The sequence below is a fragment of the Chlamydotis macqueenii genome, chromosome 14, assembly GCF_036417535.1.
Source record: "Chlamydotis macqueenii isolate bChlMac1 chromosome 14, bChlMac1.mat, whole genome shotgun sequence".
Lineage (NCBI taxonomy): Eukaryota > Metazoa > Chordata > Aves > Otidiformes > Otididae > Chlamydotis > Chlamydotis macqueenii.
In genome coordinates, this window is record NC_141569.1 from 19,516,139 (window position 1) to 19,538,443 (window position 22,305).

The 22,305-nt window shown below is 57.5% G+C and overlaps 1 protein-coding gene across 3 annotated transcripts; it reads right to left on the bottom strand.

Annotated features, from left to right (window-relative positions):
- Positions 1 to 51: 51 nt before the first annotated feature.
- FGF1 (fibroblast growth factor 1) lies at positions 52 to 21,335 on the bottom strand. 3 transcript variants are annotated; one of them, XM_086759106.1, is made up of 4 exons: positions 21,192 to 21,335; positions 4,828 to 5,021; positions 1,448 to 1,551; positions 52 to 910 (listed from the first exon to the last, which is right to left on the bottom strand). In XM_086759106.1, the coding sequence occupies exons 2-4, from the start codon at positions 4,994 to 4,996 to the stop codon at positions 719 to 721; spliced, it is 465 nt and encodes a 154-aa protein (XP_086615232.1). In that variant the 5' UTR covers positions 4,997 to 5,021; positions 21,192 to 21,335; the 3' UTR covers positions 52 to 718. The 3 variants fall into 3 exon arrangements, with proteins under 3 accessions (XP_086615232.1, XP_086615230.1, XP_086615231.1); XM_086759104.1 differs by having other exon boundaries at positions 52 to 913; XM_086759105.1 differs by lacking the exon at positions 21,192 to 21,335 and adding an exon at positions 19,352 to 19,547 and having other exon boundaries at positions 52 to 913.
- Between the last annotated feature and the right edge of the window lie 970 nt (positions 21,336 to 22,305).

Sequence of the window (22,305 nt, forward strand, 5' to 3'; positions counted from 1 at the left end):
CGCTGGGACAGCATGGAGGGGCTTCGGTGCCCAGAACTGCATATGAACAGATTGTAGAAGAGGCAGATTTACTGAATAAATAAACACAAATAACATACGGCAGGGACTAGCGCGAAATGCAGCGATATTCACCTCGTGAGGGCAGCTGGGTTGTTGGGGGCTTGGAGCTTTTGGCTGACGCTAGTTTAGCCCAACTCGCCGAGGGCATCGGCATGAGTTTCACCGGGCTGGCGCTCGATAACGTGGCTGATGGTGCAATCCGAAATCGCTTGGGGGGCGTGTTAGAAGCTGCATACTCAGATGGGTAAATACGTTAATGCAGCGTCTCCAGGGAGGTTTTGCCTCGGGATGACTGGGGACAGTGGAGGTGTGCGTTTCCCTGGAATCCGGGGTGCCCTTGGGGTGCCCTGGGCCCCAGTTTGGGATGCCTGCCTGGGACAAATTTCTGCGTGTCCCTGGGAACTGCGGTGAGGTCACAGGAGAGGGGGTGTCGGGAGGGGTTTGGGGGGCGTCGGGGCTTTTCCCCTCGTCTCCGCAAAGCGTTGCGCAGAGCAGAGGAGCTCTGCTTTGTCTGGTTTTGGTACAGGCGTTACCTAAAGCACGGAGCTCTAACGCTTGGCTCTGTCATACTAGCCAAAAAGGGAGGGAGCGAGGGAAAAGGAGGCGGCGGTGGCTGGGTTTTGGGGCTCGGGTCGTCTCTGAGCTCCCAGGATGGGGCTTAGTCGGCTGAGACGGGTAGCGGGAGGAAGAGGATGGCCTTCTGGCCATAGTGAGTCCGCGGCCCCAACTTGCTGCTCCCGTTCTTCTTCAGACCCACAAACCAGTTCTTGTCTGCGTGCTTCTTGGAGGTGTAGGTGTTGTAATGGTTTTCTTCGAGCCTTTCAAGGAACAGGCACTCCTCACCCAGTAACTGCTGAAAGAGAGCGGCGGGTAAGGACGGTGAGACGGGGCGATGCCGTGGAGAGCGGGGTGCACGCCCCGAATGCCGCCATCGGGCGCTCCCTGGCCGGGACGCTCTCCAGACCCACCTCTGCGGTCTGCATGCCCCAGTAAAGCTCATAATCAAAGCACGGAGGTGAGCAGCCTTGATTCAGTGCCCTGGGCTACTCCTGCAGTAAAGTGTCGGTGACGCCAGCCCTGCACCCTGCCAGGCTCCCCCCGCCACCCCGCTCGCGGAGCTGGCTGCTGCCGCGGGGGTGCGAAGCGGCTGCCGCTCCAGGTACGAAATGCAATATGGTCGAGTGTTTGAGGCAGGGCGGTAAACGATGGTGTTTAAGTATTTCTTTCTTTCCCCCCAAAATAAAGCCGGATGGAGAGTGGCCGTCCAGCTACCAAAATAACAACCACAGGCCAACTGTTGCTTGCGGTTTGCATTACTCAGTGCGGCGAGACCTCTGCCGACCTCAAACCCTCGCCATGCCTGGTCCCGCGGAAGCCTCCCGCTTACCGAGCCATAGAGCAGCCCGTTGGTGTCCATCGCCAGGTACTGCCCGGACTTGGTGCTCTTTATGCACACCTCTCCCACGCTTTCTGCGCTTAGCTGGAGCTGAACTGGAAGGCAAAACAACACAAACAACGACAACTACTGAAGGAAAATGGCAAAAGGAAAACAGAAAGGTTGTCAGAGATAATGTCCGAGCTGCTAGGAGAGTGAGCAGGGTGTTTTGTTCTGAAGCCTGGCTTATAAAGGGTCTATTAGAAACAGCACAGCATGTAATGTGTCTCCTTCTACCCTCTGCTTCAAAGAAACCCCACAGCCATGCTTTAGGAACCAAAGAGCAATTTTTTCCTTATTTTACATCAAAGGAAGGGCAGCCTTTTGGTTAAGATGCTGGAATGGGACACAGGAGATTGGGGTTTTAATTCTGGCTCTAATTTACGAATTTCTCATGTGGTTTTGACAAGACACTTGAGGAGTGACATATGAAGAAGTATTTCGAGAGCGAAACCAGGGATGGGCAGGCTTCAGATGCCTGTGTTGCAAAACCCTGAGCCAAGCATCCCGGCCAGCAGTGTGCCGCGGCTGGCGTCATCCGGCACGTCATCCTTTTCTGGATGAGGCAAAAGGTAGCGTTCCCTCTTGGCATGGCAGAAGCCCTTATCGTGGTGAAATCTTTGCTGTGATGGTTCACATTCTTCGTTTCTGGCATTTCCTGCTCAGTAAATTGTTTAATCAGTGAATTGCTTGGTTGCAGTTGGGGCAAACCTGGCAGTGGGAGAGCACCCAGCCCGCGCTGCGTTCGCTATGGTGCTGCCCCGGGGTGTGGCCAGGGAGAAGACCAGCAAGGGAAAGGGGAAATGAGATAAAAGTGATGATACTGGCCCAAAAACTGCCTCTGAGAGAGGGGGGCAGGGGTACCCTCCAGCTCCTGATGGGGACGTTAAGGCGGCAGAGGGAGGGAGAAGGGTAGGTTCGGAGGAAGGAGCTCGTGCAGAAATTCTCACATTTTTTTACAGGTCTGTGCAGATATTCCCTTCCATGAAGTAACAGGATGAAACAGAAAATAAGGGTGTTCATGGAAAGGAGCATGGGCTTCCTCCTGGAGGGTCTACAATGCCCTGGTAAGTTTTCTTTGTGTCTCATGGCATGAGCTCGAGATGCCGATGCATGGCAGCGCGGGATGCGGTGAGGTAACTCTTGTGTAGGCTGGTGCTCATCCCAGCTGCGTCAGCAGAATCCTGTGACAGTCGTGGTCCAGGCTGCACCAGGGAATGGTGCTGAACAGCTCAGCTCCGGCGTTTGCCAGGCGCGGGGGACACGACGGTCAGTGCTCAGAGGCAGGGTACCCGGCGGCAGCGCTGCTCCCCTGGCACACGGCCCCTCCAGGAGTTTCCTCTGTAAATATTTGTATGCTCGGATATCCAAGTTTAGGAGACCGTTTACAGGAGGTTCCTTTCTGGCAGAGGCTTCCAAACGTGCGGCCCCGCACCAGCAGCGGTGAGATGCACGTGTGCCGGGGTGCAGCGGATGCCGTGCGCACGAATGATGCCCGCGCTCGCTCCCCGCGTGCGTGGTGCAGCTGTGGGGACCGGTGGCTGGAGGGCAATCGCTGACTCCGGGGTGATGGGCTTGCTGTGCCAGGGGGATAAAAGGGCTGGGCTGTGTGAGCACCCACACCGTGAGATGGTGGGCTCGAGGCTGGGGCGTGGGGGCTGGACACTGGTGTCCTTGCTAGCGCCCCGTGTCCCAGGAGGTGCCACCTTGCTGCTGGCTCTGCAAACCTATGCTGAGCTCCCCAGGGCTCACGGGCATCTCTGCATCCCCCCTCTGACTCCACCGAAATCTCAGCTCTGGCAAAACGTGTTGAGCGTGTACGGCCTCTGCAGCTGCCGGCGTACGGGTCCTGCGAGCCCGGTCCTGGCTTCTGCAGATCCCTTGGGTCAGCGTCCCCCTCTGCCTCTGGCACAGGGTGTGAGAGGGGATAGAGCCTGCTTTAGCCCAGGTAGGGGGCTGCTGGCCCCGCACGGTGTTTATCCAGTGCTCATCCTCGCCTGTCCCCCAGCGCTGCTGCGTGCTGCGCGCGTGGTGGGAAAACAATGTCTATAATTAAAACTCCGCTATAAACTGCCTTTCATTAAAACAACAACAACATGAAGAAAGGTTAAGTTTGGGGGGAGAAAGCCGCATGTGCGCTTGTGGTTTAAAGAAAATAAAAGTGCTTTTTTTAGAGTTTGTAAGGCAGATGTGGCTGCTCCCTGCCCGTCTTTCTCACCAGCCAGGAGCCCGGATAAACATGCACCTGTCCTCGCCGCACAGAATAAGAGTGTTATTTCTTTCTGTTAAGGTTTGCCCCGGGTCAGGTAGTCTGCAGCACTTTGCCGGTTTTGTAGAAGCTGCTGTACTTTTCAGGGAGCGAGTCGTGCCAGTTTCCTAGGGTCAACGTTTAGGCCAGCGATGGAGAACAACCACGCTCCTGGAGAGGCAGTGGGATGGGCACGTGGTCAGAGGAGTGTTGGTACCCGTGTGCGCAGGTCGTCCCGGGGCAGGTCCCCAGCATCCCGGTCCGCAGGGAGCAGGGATGGGCAAGGGGAGCCTCGGGCTGCGGCGGCAGCTCTGGTAACCCGTGAAATCTTTGCAACACTTGAGTGCACGTAAAACGTATTGGAACTGCTTCAGCATGCAGCAAGCCGTGCTTGTTTTCATAAAAAATAAGTGAGTGGTACCGTGAGTGCGCTCCTAAAGCTGTAAGGCACAAAATGACCCGTTCAGCTGACTCCTGCCTCTACTGGGCTTTGGCATCCTGCAGGCATTTAATTTGCTGTATAAGAGGAGAGGGAAGTTCCCCAACGGCAAGGGGACACACGGCTAAAATCCGCCCTGCACGCTGAGGAATCTGGGCCTGACGTCCCGCTCAGGCTGACCACGTGCCCGCGGGTGCCCAGCGCTGCCGGGGACGTGGCCTTTGCGCCGCCCGTGGTTGTGCTGGCTCCACTAACCCCGAGCGAACGCAGCGATACCAGGGAAGTATGAGTGATGGCTGCCTGCGTGCGTAGGATGCCAGGTGGCCCCTAAGCCTTTTTTCCAGCCACTGTGCTGCAGTTAGCACTCTGGTCTGCTACATTTTGCCTGCCTGCTGTTATTTTAATAACCAGTTTCAGCCTTTAATACTCCCGCACATGCGGAACAGCGTACACCCTGTGCCTCGCCGGCTCTGCGTACAGGCTATAGGCGGGGTATGGGGTGTGGGCCGGCTCCTGGAAGGTGTTTTGCCTCCGGGAGCCCAGTACAGAGCCCGTCTCCGCCAGCTCCCCGCTTCCCGGCTGGGAAAGGCCGATAAAACCATTGGAGCAAGGAGGAGCGCCAAGGAGCGCATCGGGTTTGCTTACTGTGCTGGTCGCTTCGGTCCCTGGTCCCATCCACTTTGCCATCCGGGAGGATCCGTAGGAAGTGGCCCCCGTTGCTGCAGTAGAGGAGTTTGGGTTTCTTGTAGTTGCCCATGGGAAGGTTGAACTTCTCGGTCAGGGCAGCGAAGGTGGTGATTTCCCCTTCGGCCATCTCTCAGCCTCTCTCGCCGGCCAGGCTGCAAGAGACGCGGCGGCGTGTGGCAGGGGCGGTGGCACCGAGTGCTGGGCACCGCTGCTGCCAGGCTTTTGAAGGGAGGGGAGGGAGCCTGGTGGTCCCCGGCTGGCACGGGGCAGGTGATTCACACCGCGATGCCGGCTGGGGCAGTGACACAGCCCAAAAAGTAATGGGAGTGATGGCGTGGGAGGTGGGGGGGTCATCTCCTCACTGCGCGTAGCCAGGTGGAAGGGACTCTGTCATTTTAATTTTATCATAGTAAATTCTGTTTTCTCTCTGCTTTCTATGACGTATGTGCTAAAATTGTACGCTAAAAAAAAACCCATTTGAAAAACACCCAGTGTCTGATTGAAACCCACAGCAGGCGGGAAGGGAGCCCAGGTTAATAACCCTCTCTGCTGTTACAGCTTCCAAACAGGATGATGACCAGGTACGGCAACACGCTCTGCGTGCCAGGCAGCAACGCTTGCGTCGTACGCTGGCACTCACCCGGCCGCGGCGCGCGTGCCGCAGACCAGAATGGCAGTTAGGGTCATCATAGTGAAACCTCGGTTTGTGACACACTGCGTGGTCACGGTGCACGTTTAAGGAGATGCCATGCCGGAACCTGAAGGCATCAGACAAGAGAAGGATGCTGTGAACGTCAGAGGGTGAGAACGGCCACTGCAGCCGTGGGACCGGGAGCTGCCGTGGCCGGGAGTGGGTGGGGACCAGAGTCCCATGCGTAACCCTGGTATACTCAGATTTATCTGAGTGTTTCTGGCCCAGAAATGGCATTTAGAATCTCCCATGAATATGCTGTCTTTCACACACAAAGCTCCATAGTGCTCATAGAGAAGTGGATTTATGAACTGAAAAAGACGGGGCACAGTGTAAATGTAGACACAGGAAATCACCTTAAATGCCACGTGTTCCCATAGGTGTGTTATGGGAAGTGTTATATAGTCGCTGTTTATATGCATTTCTGTATGTATAGATTGTAAAAATGTCTCTTTAGCGCTGAGCTGCGCTAGTGGTACGTTGCGATGGAGCCGGTATCGTAGCGTGTGGGTTTAGCGTGGTGCGTGAAGAGTGACCTGGGAGATGGTGAGGGCTGCAGCTCTGCAGCACACGCGTATACGTACACAAATCTCTAAACATTTGGCTGTAAGCCCTTAACTATGTACGTTCGCAAGCGCAGCTGCAGGGAGGGGAAGCCCCTCCTTCAAGCGGATCCCAAAAGCCTGCAGAAGATCAAAATGCCTCAAGCTGTGTTGCTGAAAGCTGAACCCTGGAAGTAAAGACCCCGTTGCTGTTGCTGAGAACGCGCCCAGCCATCGCGGCCAGCTTCGGCGAGCACGCAGCCTCATCCCCTGCTCCCAGCCCTGTCCCCAGGGCTTTTGTCAGAGCACAGGGACTTCCCAGGAGAGGAAAACACAACCCTAAAGAAAAAGGATTCCCTCTCATCCCAGGCCCCTGCTCCTCCTGGCAGCTGTCGGTTCACAACAGCTTCTCCTTCCTCCTGACTCTCCGCCCGCGTTTTGCCACAGATGGGGGCATTAAATCACTAATACAACAGCTGAACGTGGGCTCAGAATGCAGGGAGACATTATTGCAAACTTTTCCCCCTGCCCTTTCTCCAGTTCTCGTTTGGTAAGTCACGTTTGCTGACCAAGTGTTACTTCACCAGCCCAGCGCTTCCTCAGCGTGTCTGCTCCCAAAATTAATTTTTCCGTCAAGAGTTCAGACTTTTCTTGTAGTAGCTCAGTTTTTAATGCCAACTCTCTGCCAAGATCTCTCTGCATGAAAGCCTTCAAGTCGCTCACCGTGGTACATAAGGCTGTAGTGAGCATGAATTGGGATCAAACATTGTGTAATTTACTGGAGCCAGAGCTTTTCTTAAACCTTTATCTGAGGGTGAAGGGCACTCAGAAGGCTCCTGGGTTGATGACGGATGGAAAGCCAAGAGCGTGGATCAGGACCTCGGCAAACTTCAGCTGGAGCCAGCGCAAGCGAGGTGTGGGCTGGGATGCTCCCCTGGGGCACCTCAAGGGCTGCGCGTCCCAGGGCTTCCCAGGGAGCTCGACTGAACGGCTTCTTCATTTTCACGTTTCCTTTAAGGTTTTTTTGCTATTTTTAGGATGTGTCCAGTGCTCGCCAGCTGCCTTTTACTCCACGAGAGAAGCTGAATGAACACGATTTTCCACTCCCATTGTCTCCCCTTGCTAAGTACTGTTGCTGTTCTCAGACCTTTATGACCGTGGAGTCAGTGCTCTACACACAGCACTGCTCACGGCCCTAATATTATGCTTTTGGCAGGAACGTGTTAGGTTTTTATGGGAATTAAAACGCAAGAGTGAGAGAGAGAGAGAACCTGAACCAAAGACAACATAAAGGGCCTTATTTCTTTGGGTAGAAGCCCAACAAAATGATTAAATAGCTCAAGGCAGAACAGAAAACTCTCTCCAAGATGCTAAGCTGAGAGACACCGTGCTCCAGTGGTTACTTGGTGCCCCGTGGAGAAAGGAAAATATTCCAGGAGGAGGTGGCTGTAAGAGGGGTGGCCAGTCGCAGCGGGACGGTGAGTGGTTTGGAGAGCGTTTGTCCGAGACCGGCTGCGTTCGTTGCTCTCCTCTTTCCTCCCGCCCCTGCGTAACGCACTCATCCCCTTGGCTCCCGCAGCTTTCCCGAGCTGCGTTGCCTAAGAGAAACCCACTGCTGAGAACGAACGGCGTCATCGCCGGGAGCTGGACCTGGGGCGTCCACTCTGGGGTGGCCCTGGCTCCATCTGCCCGCGCGGGGAGTGGAGGGTCCGCAGCCTGGGGGCACTCGGCTCTTCCTCCTGGGCTGGGGAAGATGTCAGAGTCCCAAAAGCTCAGAAACAGCTTTCTAAAGAAAACAAAGGGCTTAAAAAGCAGCGAGGAGAGATGAGCCCGGTGCGGGGCCGGAATAGCTGCGAGATTCTGAGAAGTTTGGGTTTGGTTCCAAACGTTATCGCTGACGGCTGCTACTGCAGCGGCCAAACCGGCGGCTTTGATGTGAAATCCCAAACTCTGCGAGCACCTGAGTCTGAACATGCAGGACCGGGATGCTGCCAGCAACAGGCAGATGCTGCGTGAGCTCCGAAACAGCAGCGCAGGCTGGGGGCCGTGGAGAAGGAGTAAGGGCCGTTTTCTTTCCTCGTTTGAAATGGATGCAGAACTCCCTAGCTAGTGCTGTTCTCCCCATTGCTTGCCTTACCAAGGCAGTGCCCTCTGACGCCCAAACGGTGCCTCTGTCCCACAGCTGGCCTGGAAGCTGTGGGCTGACCAGCTAAGGCAAAAGTCTTTTTTTTTTTTTTTTTTTTTTTTTTTTCCTTTTTTTCCCCCAGGAGTATAAAATACCTGGCTACTACATGGAGGACATCAGAAATACCTCACCTACCGTGGGTTAAAATAAGCTTGGAGGTTGACTCAAAGACATGAAAACTGTCCCTGGTTTGGCTACCATCCTGTGTGTGGGATTGGAAAGAAATGCGGATGGCCTCTGCGATGCACCCCTTCAGAACACGGGTGGATGCGTTGATGAAAAGTGTGGTTGATGACAATTGCCATCTACCTGACCTGCTGAACACCATCCAGGGAACTCGGAACAGGTGAGAAGCCCGCTGAGCTCAGGAGCCTTTCAGGGTTCTGCCAGAGTTCAGTTAACGAGATCCGTGGCTCCTGAGTCAGGTTCTGGTGAGTTCGGTGGCGACGCTGCAGCTGGGTTATTTTGGAAGGCGTTATTTTTCTCCCTTAAAGCGGAAATCATGTTGCTTCAGGGTGTGTGACTCGGCTGTGATGGGACGGCGTTGCCTCCTCATGGGCTCCTTTCCCCTTCCCACCTCTGACAGCGGCCACCCGGGCAGAGGGGTCACCTCCCGCGACCCACACGTGTGGGGATGGGAAGCGCCTTCCACAGGTCAAATATTTTTAAGGGATTCAGGCTCTGGCTTCCTTCCATGTGATAAACTTGTAATAGGTCGCTTTGTGCATATCCATGGAATGCATTGCCTTGTTTCTAGCCAGTGTTTATGGCAAGGACATTTTGTCTCTAGCAACATCATTAACTGCTTAATGAAATAATTACCAGTCAAGTTTTACCCTTGGTAAGTGGAGTATGTGGTATAAAGTGGGTCCAAAATAGTAGAAATTAATTTAGCTCATGCCTGCTGCCATCACCTCCTGCTCTCCACCAGAAAACACAGTCATTCCAGTATAGGTCACACTGGGATAGTGGAACGGACAGGAGCGTAGGTGTGAAACTCCTAGCACTGTACTGAGCGGGGTCACGAATGGCCAGGGTCAGGGAGTTCTTTGCCAAAAAAAAAAAAAAGAGAGGCTGATGAGAGCCAGGAGCACCGTGGTGAGGACAGATCAAGAAAAGGCTGCATCCCGCCCGGGAGGACGGGACAGGGGCTTCTCATTCCCGAACCCATCCCTTTGCTCACCATCCCTCCGAGGCGGTGCTTAAAAACAAGAGACCTCCCTGCGCAGAGCCCGGCCGCGCGATGGCCTGCCGGCAGCTGGTCCTTTTGCCTCAAAGCCACGCGTGACTTCTGCGTGTTTTTGGGGGGCTGGGCCATCCCAGCTGCCTCTGCAAGCTGGGGCATCCAGTGCAGCATCTCAGCGAGCTGGTGGCATCCGCGGAGAGACGGGAAAACGGAGCGACGATCTGCTTTCTAATTGCCATCCTCCCCCACCTCCCCACCCATGGCCTTTTGCAGTCTGGTGATTAACTTAATTACAGGTCCAGCTCCAGGAGCCCGTCCAGCCCGAGAGCAGGGGCTTTGCCGGGGCGGTCTGGCCCCGTGTGTCCTGTCGGGGCTCAGCCCAAGACCACGCACGCATACACGAGCAACGCCGGCTGCAGAAGTGAATCCCGCTGCCTCACGTGGGGGATTTACGTGCGAGCTCCCAGCGCAAGCCAGATGCGTGGGATCTGCTGCATGGAAAGAACAGACTGGACGGAGAACCGCAGCCTGGGGCCCAGCACTCGCCCCCTCGTCCCTGCGGGCACTTCTGGCTCTGCAACTGGCGGCCTAATTACAAAAGGCAATTAGTGGAGTAACACAAGGGCTTCCCCTTCCCGCCGGGAGATGGAGAGCACTGCCTTTTTTACACGAGGGCCCTGTCCCCCTCGCAAGCTCCTGTGAAGCATTGTCCCTTCTCCTGCGCTTTGCTGCGGCGCTGCCTCCCAACACCTCGCTCCTGCGGACCGAGACGCGCCGGCACGTGGGACTGGCTGGGAGCAGCCGCTAACGTGTGCCGTGAGTTACGCCGTCCTCATGGTCCACTCTCTGGCACCCGAGGAGGATGGGTCTGGGCTGCTGAGGACACAGGGGTGAGGCGCTGGGTGCAGGTACCCTGTTTTGGGTGTCTGTTGCCGGGTTAAATGCAGGGCTGTGCACCTCTCCTCCGTGGGGCTGCCTGTGTTTTGCTTCCCGGGGGGAAAAAACCATCTGGAGGGAGCAGAAACAGCAAGGGATGCTGCAAAAACTCACTGGTTGCTGTTGGTTGAAATGGTTTGTGATGATGTAGGAGACCCTTCTGGGCAGGGGGGCACTCCGCATGCCCCGGTGTGGCGATGGAGGGGTAATGTGGCATCTCCCCCCTTGGGAGCTCCCAGGTGCGGGGGTCCCTGCAGCGGGCACCCCATCCTCACCCCACTCAGGGCTGGCCGCTGTCAGGCAGGGAGGTTAAGCTGGGTGACGCTTCACCCGGCTTGGAAATGTCACCGTCCCCCACCTGCCACCCGCCCCCGCTGTCTGTGCAGGATGCTGGGGAAGATGCCAGACCACAAAGTGGGAGCGCCCGGGCTGTCTGGGCTGGCGCCGCAGGTGTGGCTGCCCCGCGGCCGCCGGCTCCCGGCCCGCATGCCCACGGACGGACGGACAGCAGCACCGGCCGCCGCTGCTCACAGCCATGGGCAGGCTTCTCACGGCTCTGTTTTGCTGTTCTGGTTGTGTGTGCTTGTCTCCAGCTCTCCTCCCTTCTCTCTTTCTCTTGGAGCATTTTGATATGGGAGGTGCGGATGTGTGGCTGCTTGCCATGGGGAGCTGCTCACTGTGCAGGGTGAAACCAGCGGCTGACACCAACCGACAGGTTCTAGCCCCAAAATCTCACCCCATGCAATGCTCTTAGGCCAGGGGGCTGACCTGGTTCTCCTGTTGCACCCGGTCCCTGCAGCCCTGGTCCCATCCTGAGCAAACCTGCTGCTGATGCCGTTTCAGGTAGGTGCCTGGTCCCTGCTCCTCTTGCTCCCCCTCCATCAGCCACAAGCCCTCGCCAGTCTCTCAGCGCTCGGACGGGTCCGAAACCTCTGTGTGCTGCTGCTGATAAGGATTGGATTGGGAGGGAAAAGCAGGGAAAAGCAGGCCTTCCCACGTGGTGTCGGATGCCACGCTTCCAGCAGCTGGCCCTCTGAAGGGCGGCCAAGCTCCATCAAGGGTTGGCTCCGGCTTCAAAACAGGGATTTGAGTTTGGGCTCAGACCCTACACCGTGTCCTTCCCAAAGAGGCAGAGGATGCTGGAATTGCGGGTTTCATCTCCAGGCCAAGTGAAACCCCACATCCATCCTCGTGGTTAACCATCAGGAGATGTATCATCACTCAGAAATCAAACTTCCTCCAGCACAGCCCCAGGCTTGGCTGGTCCAAGGAAAATCGCTGGGTTTCTGTGTTCGCCGTGAGCTCAGCGGTGGTTTGCTACACTGGAAACGTGCAGGGAGTTAATTATGCACATTCTGAAAGATTTGTGTAAGGACGATACAGCTTGTCTTGTTAAGTTCTGAGAAAAGCTGGCTGGAAGAATTCTGTTCTTAATTCTGCTGCTCGACATCTTATTTTAAATTCAGCATCCAGTAGCTGTGGATGCCCGTGCCTGTTTTTCCTCCAAGCTGCCTTACTGAACAGCTTGGCTTGTGTTCTCCTGTGCACGCTGTTGCTCGGTAACTTAACAGTGCAACAAAAGCTTGAGCTAATAATTGCTGTTACCAGGAAAACCCTCCAATAAATAATAATTTTCTTATCTGCGTGACTTTGGGGCTGGGGAAAGTGCTTTACAGTGTGAAACTGCGGTGCGTGAGAGCACGCGAGGAGAGTTTCAAATGAAAGATCAGAGCAAGGTAAGCTCAAAGCTGAAGCAGATGAGACATTCAGAAAACACCGGAGTAATTAGCTATGGATAACTAGCTGCTGGAGGAAACCAGGGAGAGAAGCTATGCATCTCCACCTCTTGCTGTCTGTAGAGCCAGACCCACGATCTTTAGGCAGAAATCGGGGGGGTCCCAGTTGAAGGCAGTGGGTGCTCTGGAGACCCACAGACATGGGGCTGTCCAGTTGTCCGCCTCATCTCTGGTCTCGGAAGGAGGCACGGATCACGCGCTGGGATGTGTCAGGCCCTGGTAGAAGGTACAGCCCTAACTGGGGTCCTCCCTGTCCCAGACCGGGTTGCACTGGGGCACCTGCGCCCGCAGGGAGGTGGGCACCAGTTTGCTCCTTCCCATCTGTGAAGAAGGCAGCGTGACCGCAGCCGCTCCAAGGAAAACAGTGCCCTGCCTCGGACACTGCCGCGGCTGTCCCTAGCCATATCCTCAGAGGCAAGGGGATGGTTTGGTTTTTTTTGAAGGCTCTTCTGCCCTTTCTCATCTGCGTAAACAACAAACCACCATAAAAAGCACGCCAGAGGAGAGAAGTCTGCAATTTTAACTACCTGCTGAAGCTCGTGCTCCGCAGAGCGCCGTCTGCCGAGGTGACGCCCACGGGATTTATTTCCAGCTCCCGAGTGGGCAGCCTAGAGACACGGGGATGTTTGTCGTGCCCAGTGTTTCCACAGCTGGTTTAGGGGAAAGCTCTGGGGTCAGGCTGGCCCGGAGGATGCTAGCTGTGATAGGAGGCAGGAGATGCCCTGGATGGTCTAAGTGGGGAAAAAAAAAAAAACTGTTCTAAACCAAAAAACCTGGAGACAAAACAGGCAGCCTCGCAGCTCCTGTGGGATGTGAGCGTTGCCGTCCCGGTGGCATCATGGCAGGACTGGGGCGCAGGGGCTGCCTGTTTTGTCTCAAAGCTTTTGAGACAAGTGACGAGTGCTGCGAGCGGGCTGCAGTGGTGCAGGTCCTGCGGGGACCTTGAATGCCGGTGTCAATGTTTTACATGTTTATGGAGCGGCTCCGCCCTACTGCGAGTCACAGGACGCTTGGCCTGGCTTGAAAAATTGTTTAAAGATTTACATAAATGCACCCGGCTCACACAGCGTTCCCCTTTGGAACCTGGCTGGCCTTAGGGCACGCGCATCCCCTGCGCACGGGGCTGCGTGGGCAGGAACGGGCTGACCCAGGCTGTGCTTGCACGCGATGCCATCCCCCCAAACGCGCAGCGCTGCCAGCCGCCCGCAGGCGATGGGACCGAACCGCCACGGGCCGGCTCCGCGGTTTGGGGAACGGCTGCTGCCGTCCCTGCCTGCCCGGCCAGGGCTGCCGCGGCCAGGACCCCAATGCGTTTTTATCTTTTTCTTACTCAGGAGCCGCGCATCCAGCCTTGCGCTGGGGTGCAGGGTCCCCAGGGAGTAAATGAGCATCCCAGACCGCCTGCAGCGTTCCCCGCTCATCGTGTGGCTCCCACGCGTCTGCACCCACGGAGGAGCGCGTCCGTGTCGGGTCAGGTGTAAGCTAAAAAACCCTGTTTATGTCTATTTTAGCAGTTAGTAACCTCTTCTCATCAGTCAGAAGCTTTTTAGAACACCCCGCAGCAAAGGGAGTAGTAAGGAGAGGGGAAGGGAGGGCGTTTTACTTGATGCTGTGTTTTGTGTCCGAGATTTGACCTGCAATTGGAACTCAAATATAAAGGGAGATGGAAATTCCGGTGGAAAATGTACCCGGCGGAGTAGTGTTCTTCTGTAGAGCACAAACGTGTCCTGTGAGGATGTGCAGCTGTTAGGGAATTAACAAGGGAAAAAAATAATCCGGGTGGGTGAGAGGTGGGGCGGCTTTGGGGAGCAGCCAGGCTACTGGAAGAAGCCGGGACAGGGGGGCAGTTTGGAAGCGCGTGGAGGGGACCGAGTGGGCCGCCATCTGCGAGGATGGCGCAGGGATGCAGAAGGTTGCCCTCGCGTGCACGGTCCCAGGAGCCGTGCGGAAAGCAGCCAGGTCATCCGGCATGGGGCTCCAGGGATCAGGATAACTTTCAGGGAGTTTTAGGGTGTGCAGAGCGTCCCTGGGATAAGGGAACAGCTTGGATCGGGAGTTCATCTGATGCACAGACCAGGATTTGTCACGGTAAAGATCTCCCCCTCCTGTCCACCCAGATGGTGTGGGATGAGAGAAAACGGTGCAATGGCTCTCGCTTTTGTTGTGTGACCCACGCACAGGTCGGACAATCGGCCCGCGGTCCAGGGACCACCCTGAGCGAGGGAGGCGGACCATGCCCGCATGCTCGGCCGGCTGGCCAAGAGCTGCTGCGCACCGGGAGGTTGTTCCTGAGCGGCGCTGGGGATGCTGGAGGATGTCTCTGGAGAAGGAGGCTTCCAGCCCTGGTCTCCGGCTGCGGCTCATGACAGGCAGCGGGGAGAGCGGCTCTGGGGGGAGCTGACAGCTGGCTCAGGTTCGATAAGGTCCCTGCACGCGTGAGCGCTGGCAAGGCTCCTCTGCAGGTGGGCCGGGCGGATTTACTGGCTCCGGAGACGTGGGAAGAAAAGATCTGAGGTCAGGGCTGACGCCCAGATTTGGCCCCCTGAGGCACGGATCTAAATTAGGAGCCAGAAGCAAGGACAGGCTCTGTGAGCGCAAGCTGTGAGTCATTCACGGGCTGCGTGTCTAGACCGTTGTGGGCGAAGTGCAAATCTTGGGGAGGACAGCACCACTCCAGAAATGAGTCTGCGGCGGACAAGAAGGTTTTGGATGCCACCCTGTGGGTCCGTGGCCGGAGCCAGGGCTGGGGCTGCTCTCACGCTGACGCCGCGGGCTGTGGGAGCGGAGGTGGGGAGCTGAGCTGCACCCCGTGGCCGGGCAGAGCGTGGCACCTCCTGCCCCTGGGCTTGAGTGAAGAAGATGCAAATTGCCCAGTGACCAGAATCATTACCCTGCGCTTTAAAGCCCGGCAGCAGAGCGGTGCCCCATGGCTCCAGGGAGCTCCAGGCTCACGGAAGTTTTCCTTTCCGTGCCCCTCGGGTTTCCAGTTCTCTGGAATAGCTGCCTTTCTCACATCAGTAAGCAACTCTGTGTGCAAGGTTATTTCGGTCACCAGATCACTTCAATGGCTGGTTTTCCCCTCTGCAGTCCTCTCATTTTTATCTTTCTTTCTCTGCTGGCACCACTCTGAGGGATGCAGTTGTCTGGGGTGATTTCATTCATTAAAGTGTCTCTGTCTCATCCCAGGAGGGGTCAGAGCCGGGGCTTTGGGAGAGCACAGGCAGAAGGGGAAAGCAGGCTCTTCTGAATTCACTTCTAAGTTGGTTAAGACCCGGAGGAGCGGGGTTTGTTACCTTATTAAAGCCAAGGGCTGTAAGCTGGACCACAGATGCACGTTCGGGTGCTGAGCTGGGGTTAACAGGATCATATTCAGCACTGCCTGTGTATTAGCCGTTCTCAAAAGGAATTCATAAGTATTACCCCCCGCACTCTGAGGGCCCGTGCTAGCCTTTGTCTGCCACCTTTGGCAGCTGGGATGGGCACTGATGGCTCCTGCGGCTGCCCTGCAAGGCCTCAGCGTCGGCTTTTGTTCTCCAGCAGCGTTAGAATAACAGACACTGGTGTTGGAAACAGGGCAAAAACCAGTAACTGCCGTTACTGAGAAATACTGAGTCAGGCATCTTTCATCTTTAACCAATGGGGAGAGAGGCGGGATTACTGCATTCACAAAAGTCACACGACGCGCCGGGGCAGAGATGCCATGACAAAGCAATTGTCCCTCTCTCTCTCGCTGAACTGGTGTTCAACAAATAATTCTGCAAAAAGCCGTCTGAAAAACAAACCCTCCACCCTCAACGATCATCACTTACAGTCCTGCAGTGGCGGAAAACATACACAGGGTTTCTAAAAATGCCCCCACCACGCATCATTGCCCGCCGCGGTCAGGGGTGATGCACCGGTACCCGGGCTGAGCTGTGCCGGAGCAGCCCGTGAGGGGCAAGGTGGGCTTCACCAGGCACCTTCCTGGAACCCGAATTTAGGGAGCAGTACCTCCATCTCATATGAAATTAAGGGTAATTAAGGCGGGGTTGTTTAAGAGTGGGCGAATGTTCTAGGCAGCCCTGCATCGGGCGTCCCTGCGGTTCTGGAGGGGAAGGTGCTGCTCCTGCAGCGGAGAAGCTGGATGGGGAAGCCGTATTTTCAGAGGTTGCTGTGCAACTGCCCCAAACTGATGTTTCAAACAATACAGGGCGCTCTGGTGGGAGTTTGTCCAGGACCTGGCGGGCTGCCGGGGTCAGGGCACCGCCAGCCACCTTCCCTGCACCTTCCTGCCCGGATTCCCTGCTCCCACGGCCTCTCCTGATGGATGGCGCGCCAAAACGGCGCCGGGCCCCGAGAGGCAGCAGCTCTCCTTTGATAACCTCGCTTTCCGCTAACAGCTAACGGGCGTTCCTGCAGCACGCGTGTGCTCCCGTGTCGTTATTTCCTCGGTCCCCATCACCCTGCCAGCAGCCGTGCCCTGCGCCTGGTCATCCTTGGAGCCTGTGGGACATGGGATGTTCCAGCTGCCCCCCGGGATGCGTGTGCCACCGCTCACCCTCCTCGGGCACCCAGCCGTCTTCAAAGCCTTCACCAAGCGCCTGGAAACGGCCAGGCTCCAGCCCAGCATCGCACAAACTGCCCGAACCAGGAGTGACCCATGCTGGACAAAGCGAGGAAGAAATAATGCCTTGTCCCCACCGGTGCGCAGAGCCGAGGGGAGGGCGGCGCGGTGCAGGTGAGGGGTTTTACCGCACGGGATGCTCGTGAGTGGCACCCACAGCAAACTTTGTCCTGAGGGTGGGCGCGGGCACCCCAAGGGTGAGCACAGCCCTGCAGAGGCAGAGCCTCCCAGGGTCTGCAGGCAGCACAAGATCAGGGCTGGCTCCATCACCGGCTCGCAATTATTACACCATTAACAAAGTGGGAGATTGCTTCCCCACTGAGATGTTCCAGCTCTGTTTCCCCAGTTAGCACCCCTAAGCTAGGCTGATTTCCTCCTGAAATGTGCGTGCTCCCAAAAATTCCTCTTTGTGCCTCCTCCCCTGGCTGCGGCTCACACGAATACGGGCTGGCTGAGAGACGGGTGGAAGCGTCTGCAGTTTGGTCGGGTTCCTGCGCTAATTAGGGGCCAGGACCAGCACCCGGGAGTGGGTGAAACCTGCACCCAGCTGAAAGGAGCAGGGAAGGGGCAGGGGCGCTTCCAAAACGAATTTTCCCCGTGGCAGGTAGAGACAGCCCCAGCAGAGAGGAAAAGATGGGAGCGCGGAGGAGCAGGAAAGGCCCTTCCTAAGTGCTAAGTCCTGTTCTTTTTTTAATTTCTTGAAGTTCTGGTTCTGGTCTCTTCTCTGAGCACATCATTGGAAGCACATTGAAATAAGAGGACAGAAATAAAACCGCCGCGGCTGTTATCTGCATGGGCCTTGTGACTGAGCCCGAACTCCTCGTTACAACTGTGCTCCGAGCTGCTAACCGCGGTCTGAGCCAAACCAAAGATGCCAAATATAAAGACAAAGCGCTGCGAGCTCTAATTGCCGCGGGTGGATGGGCGCAGGTGCTGGGCACAGCCGAGCCCCCGCTGCTCCCTGGGACTGCGTGTTGCCCCCGCTCCCCTTCACCTCCCTGGGCATCTCGGCTTCTTGGTGCCTTTCAGCACCCCGACAAAGCGGGCCCAGGGCTAACAGCTCCCCATCACCGCCGTGCTGGGGGACGGGGGGCCTGGGGACCACAGGGCTTCGGCGCAAGGAGCTGCTGTGCAGCTGACAGGGAGGAAAGTGGAAGGAGCCGTAGCCAGCTGCACGATGAGCTGCCTCGGTTGGGAGGAAGATCAAGGTCTCGCGAGTGGGAGGAAGGCCAAAGTCATTTGGGGAGCTTGGGAGGGAAAGTCTAACCCCTGGGCTGGGTGGAGCTGGGAAGGAAAGTTTATCCAAAGGGCTGGCGAAGCTCTGGGTCTGGCTGGAGACCTCAGTGGACCTGAGCTCTTTCCAGCCCTTGTCCAACGTGTACGTTCCTGTGCATCCTGCGTGCTCGGAGCGGCCGGAAGAAGTGGGGCTGACCCGATGTAACAGGGAGAACAATTGGACATTGTCCTGCCTTATCGCCACTGGCCCGGTCCTGCCCTTAGGGACCGCTTACATATCAGACCCCCATTTGTGGCGAGGGGTCTCTGCGCCGCAGGCCCTGTGCGCTCTCCAAGGCGATCGCCGCAGGGGTTGAGAGGTGCCCGGGCTCCTTGTTACTGTCATTTTGAGCCCAGCCCCCAGCCCACGCATCGCATCTGAAAGCGTGTGAGGACAGGGGTGATGCTGGGGTGCTCATGCGGATTGACCGGAGCAGGGAGTAAAGCTGGGAGCAGAGCGGGGGACTTTCCATCTTGTCTTGTTGAACCATTGCTTTTACTAATTTTCTTTTTATCCCTCCTTTCCCAGCCTGCATCCCAACCGCTCCCTGCTGCCCTGGGTGGCCCCAGCTCCAACCGCACGTCCGAAACGCTGCTGGGACCTGGGAGCCCAGAGCCGCCCGGAGCCCTGGCCCCAGAGCCGGAGGAGGCAGCGAGGCTCGGCGCGTGCCCCCTGGGGCAGGAGAAGGTCCGAGCTGGCTGTGCGCAGGTACTTCTGGACCTGACAAAACCTCATACAAGTCAAAGCATATTTTTCAGTAGGACTTGCCTGTCTGGCTAGAGCAGGCCCAAGGACTTTTTTTTTGAGGAAACTTTTTTTTTTTTTTTGCATTAAAAAAATGAACCATTTTATAGTGCTGTGTCACGTCAACAAGCTTCCTATTATTTTTTTTTTAATGGTCCAAATATTCTGTTTTGCAATTTAAAATGTTGTTTCTATTCCGATTCAGATTCTCATCCGGGCTCCTGCCCCAAAGCTTTAGGCTGACTTGCAGGGATTTTGGGGCTGCAGTTGGACAGGACCCTCCCGTTTGGGGAGCCCTTCTTGGGGGGTTTTTTGCCAAGTCGGCAAAAGTGGGGGGGGGGTGCCAAGTCGGGGTGGGGGTAGGAGCAGCCCTCCCCCTCCATTCCGCATCAGTCCCCAGAGAAGGGACCTACCTCCTCCCCTCCACCTCGCGCTCCCCCGCCGGCCCCACGGGGCTCGCAGGACACGCGTGGGCAGCCCGGTGGGCTCAGCACCCCCCCACCCCAGCGGCCCCGGCACCTACCGCCGGCTCCGCGATCCTCCCGGCGTCCAGCGAGGGCAGAAAAGGGATAAAACGCATTAAAAAAAAAAAAAAAAAAAAGAGATGATGCTGATGATGCAGAGCGGCGGGGAGGGAAGGGGGCGGCGATGCTGGGTCGCGTCCAGCCCCCACCCCCCGCAGCGGGACCGGGCACCTGCGGGCTGGCTACCGGCTGCCCGGGGCTGCTCGCCCGGGGCCGGGGGCGGGCGGTCCCACCGCCCAGGACACAGGGGGCTGCGGTGGGACAGGAGCGGGCGAGGGGGAAAAAAAAAAACAACCCCAAACCCCTACATGGGTGTTTCTATTACTGGCCTCTCTCCCTCCCTGGTGGACTCGGTGCCCTCCTGGGAAAGGGGACAAACCCACCCCCCTGGCTGCCGGGAGCCGGTGGTGGGCTCGTGGGTGCTGGCGGTGGGCTCGTGGGGAGCTGGTGGTGGGCTTATGGGGAGCTGGCGGTGGGCTCGTGGGTGCCGGCGGTGGGCTTGTGGAGAGCTGGTGGTGGGCTTATGGGGAGCCAGTGGTGGGCTTGTGGGTGCCGGCGGTGGGCTCGTGGGGAGCTGGTGGTGGGCTTATGGGGAGCCAGTGGTGGGCTCGTGGGGTGCTGGCAGTGGGCTCGTGGGGTGCTGGCAGTGGTCTCGTGGGGAGCCAGTGGTGGGCTCGTGGGGTGCCGGCTGCATGGGACGCGGAGCGCGTTGCTGCGTGTCAGCCGGCTGCGGTGTTGGAGCAGCAAGTGCGATGACCTCAGAGCTTGGCCTGCCTCCACCAGTGCCTCGGTGCGGTGTTTGAGCCGTGTTATCTCAGGCTCGCTTAGAGCAGGCTCTTAATCCTGGCTCACACGGAGCCTGTGTACTCGGACAGCCAGTCCAAGCCGAACGGACACCGAGCCCGGGCGTTTTGGTGAGAGCACATCCCAGTTGTCTGCAGTGAGCAGCAGGTAGTGGGGACGGCTCCTCGCACACCCATGCAGCACAGGTGGGCTCTGCGCTTTCCTAGCATCTCAACATTCTTTTTTTTTTTTTTCTTTTGAGTTTGAACAACATTTCCTCCCGCCGTTTTGGCTGCATGTTGAAAATAGAAACTGAAAATAAGAAAGATACAGCCTGACATTTCTGCATCTCAACAGACAGGCTGGCCCTGCCGTTGTCTTGGGCTTTCCTGGACGAGGGTGAATAATTAGCCATCGAGCCACGTTCTGTCTGCCCATCCGGGCAGCGGACCCCCAGCACACGCTGCCCCGGTGGCTCCTCTTCCCCCCAAACCACCATCACGCAGCAGAGACGATTCACACCAAACTTTCCACAAGTTTGGTTTAAAACAAGACCTGTGCCATCCTCCAGGGCCCAGGCTTTTGGTTTCATCCCTCTCCTTGGCGCGGTACTGCTGGTGCCGCTCAGCCCATATTGCCTGGGAACAGCACGGAAGTGGAAAGGCCCCCACTCCTGCCTCCCTGCCTCCCAGCCCCGAGAGAGGAAAAGGAAGCCCCCGTCGTCCTGCCAGCGACATGCACAGCCGGCCAAGCCCGCACACTTGGCCCAGAGCTCGGGAACCAGGACCGTGCCTTGCAGACCCTTTGCAAAGGGGTTGTAAAGCCCCACCCCCCCCCGCCAGGACGCCGTGCCCGGGAAGGGCACTGGGGGATGCTGGAAGAGGGGGTCACCTGCTGGGACGGGGTGCACGGGGCTGGGTGGTGGTGGCACCACTGCTGATATGTCCCAGGCAGGCTGGAGGTGCCTGGGGTCCCCCTGCCCCTTGCCCCGCTCCCCTGGGCCCAGGCAGCTCCCAGAGCGACGCACGCCCACCCGCACGCCCTCGCACCACTCACGGGCAGCTCCGGGGAAAGGCGATGTCCCGACGTCCCTCAGACAGGTGGAGGCACCAGGGCTGTGCCGGATCCCGGGGAAAGAGCTGGCATCAGCCGGCGGGCAGCGCGGCGTGGGGAGACCGAGGCGGCAGCGTGGCTGGCAGCGCCGGCCGCCACTCTGTGCCCACATAGGACGAGGAAGTATGGATAATCCTTCGCCTGGCTATTTTTTTCCTCTCATGTGATCTTGTTTTTGGACTGCTATTTTGGAGCTGGACTCCAGCCCAGGTGAAAGACGGGGATTTAAGTCAGGCTGCCTCCCCCATGGCCCACAGGGCCTCCCAGGACCCCTGCCTGCCTGGAGGACAGGGTGAAACCCTGCCGCCAGCTCCGGTGTGCGCTTCCCAGCCCTTTCCCTCTCTTGCTGCAAAGCATTTCTGCTTCTGTCCGGTTGGGGGATGATGGCAAACAGGCTGCGGCATGCGTGCTGTGCCCACCTGCCCCTCCGCCCCAGCCCGCAGGCACCCCATGTCCCCCAGAGCTCTTGCTGGGACTCGCACAGTTAGCAAGTTAGCACCGTTAGCCCTCTTTTTGCCCATTTCCCCCCAGAAACAGCCTGTCAGGAAGCTGACGGGAGATAAATAAATTTAAAAAAATGCTGGCAGCCTGCAGCAGCCTTGGCACAAAGTGATGCGAGGCCTGACCTGTGAACCGCCCGTCATCCCCCTCGCACCAGTCGCGGGCGTCCCACCAGTCCGTGGAGGAGATGGGCATGCAGGGAGGTGGGGGGCTGCCGGGGGTCTGTCCCCATGATATGTGGGCAGGCGTGGAGCAGAAAAGGAATGTCTGGCCTGGGACACGGTGTCTTGCCTGTCCCCACGGGCGGGAGTCTCATGCAGACACAGCGTGCCCTTTCCCGGGGTGGTGGGAGGAGCGGACGCTCTCTTGGGATGTTTAGTTGCCTAAATTGGGTCTTTGCACAAACAAAAATGGTTAAAGGGGTCCCCTTGTAACGGGGCTGATCCTGCTGGGGATTGTTCGCTCTGTAGAGGTGGCCGGGGCAGGGACGGGGAGAAGGGGATTTTGCAGCTGGGAGAGGGCGTGTGCACGGACATACCTTTGCCCTGACAAGCAG

Bases quoted from the DNA above. Each gene is read 5' to 3' on its own strand.
- FGF1 (XM_086759104.1), bottom strand. From the start codon at position 4,996: ATGGCCGAAGGGGAAATCACCACCTTCGCTGCCCTGACCGAGAAGTTC. The intron at 1,552-4,827 runs GTAAGCAAACCC...TTTGCCTTCCAG, and splicing joins GGACCGAAGCGACCAGCACA to TTCAGCTCCAGCTAAGCGCA. The intron at 914-1,447 runs GTAAGCGGGAGG...GCTCTCTTTCAG, and splicing joins ACGGGCTGCTCTATGGCTCG to CAGTTACTGGGTGAGGAGTG.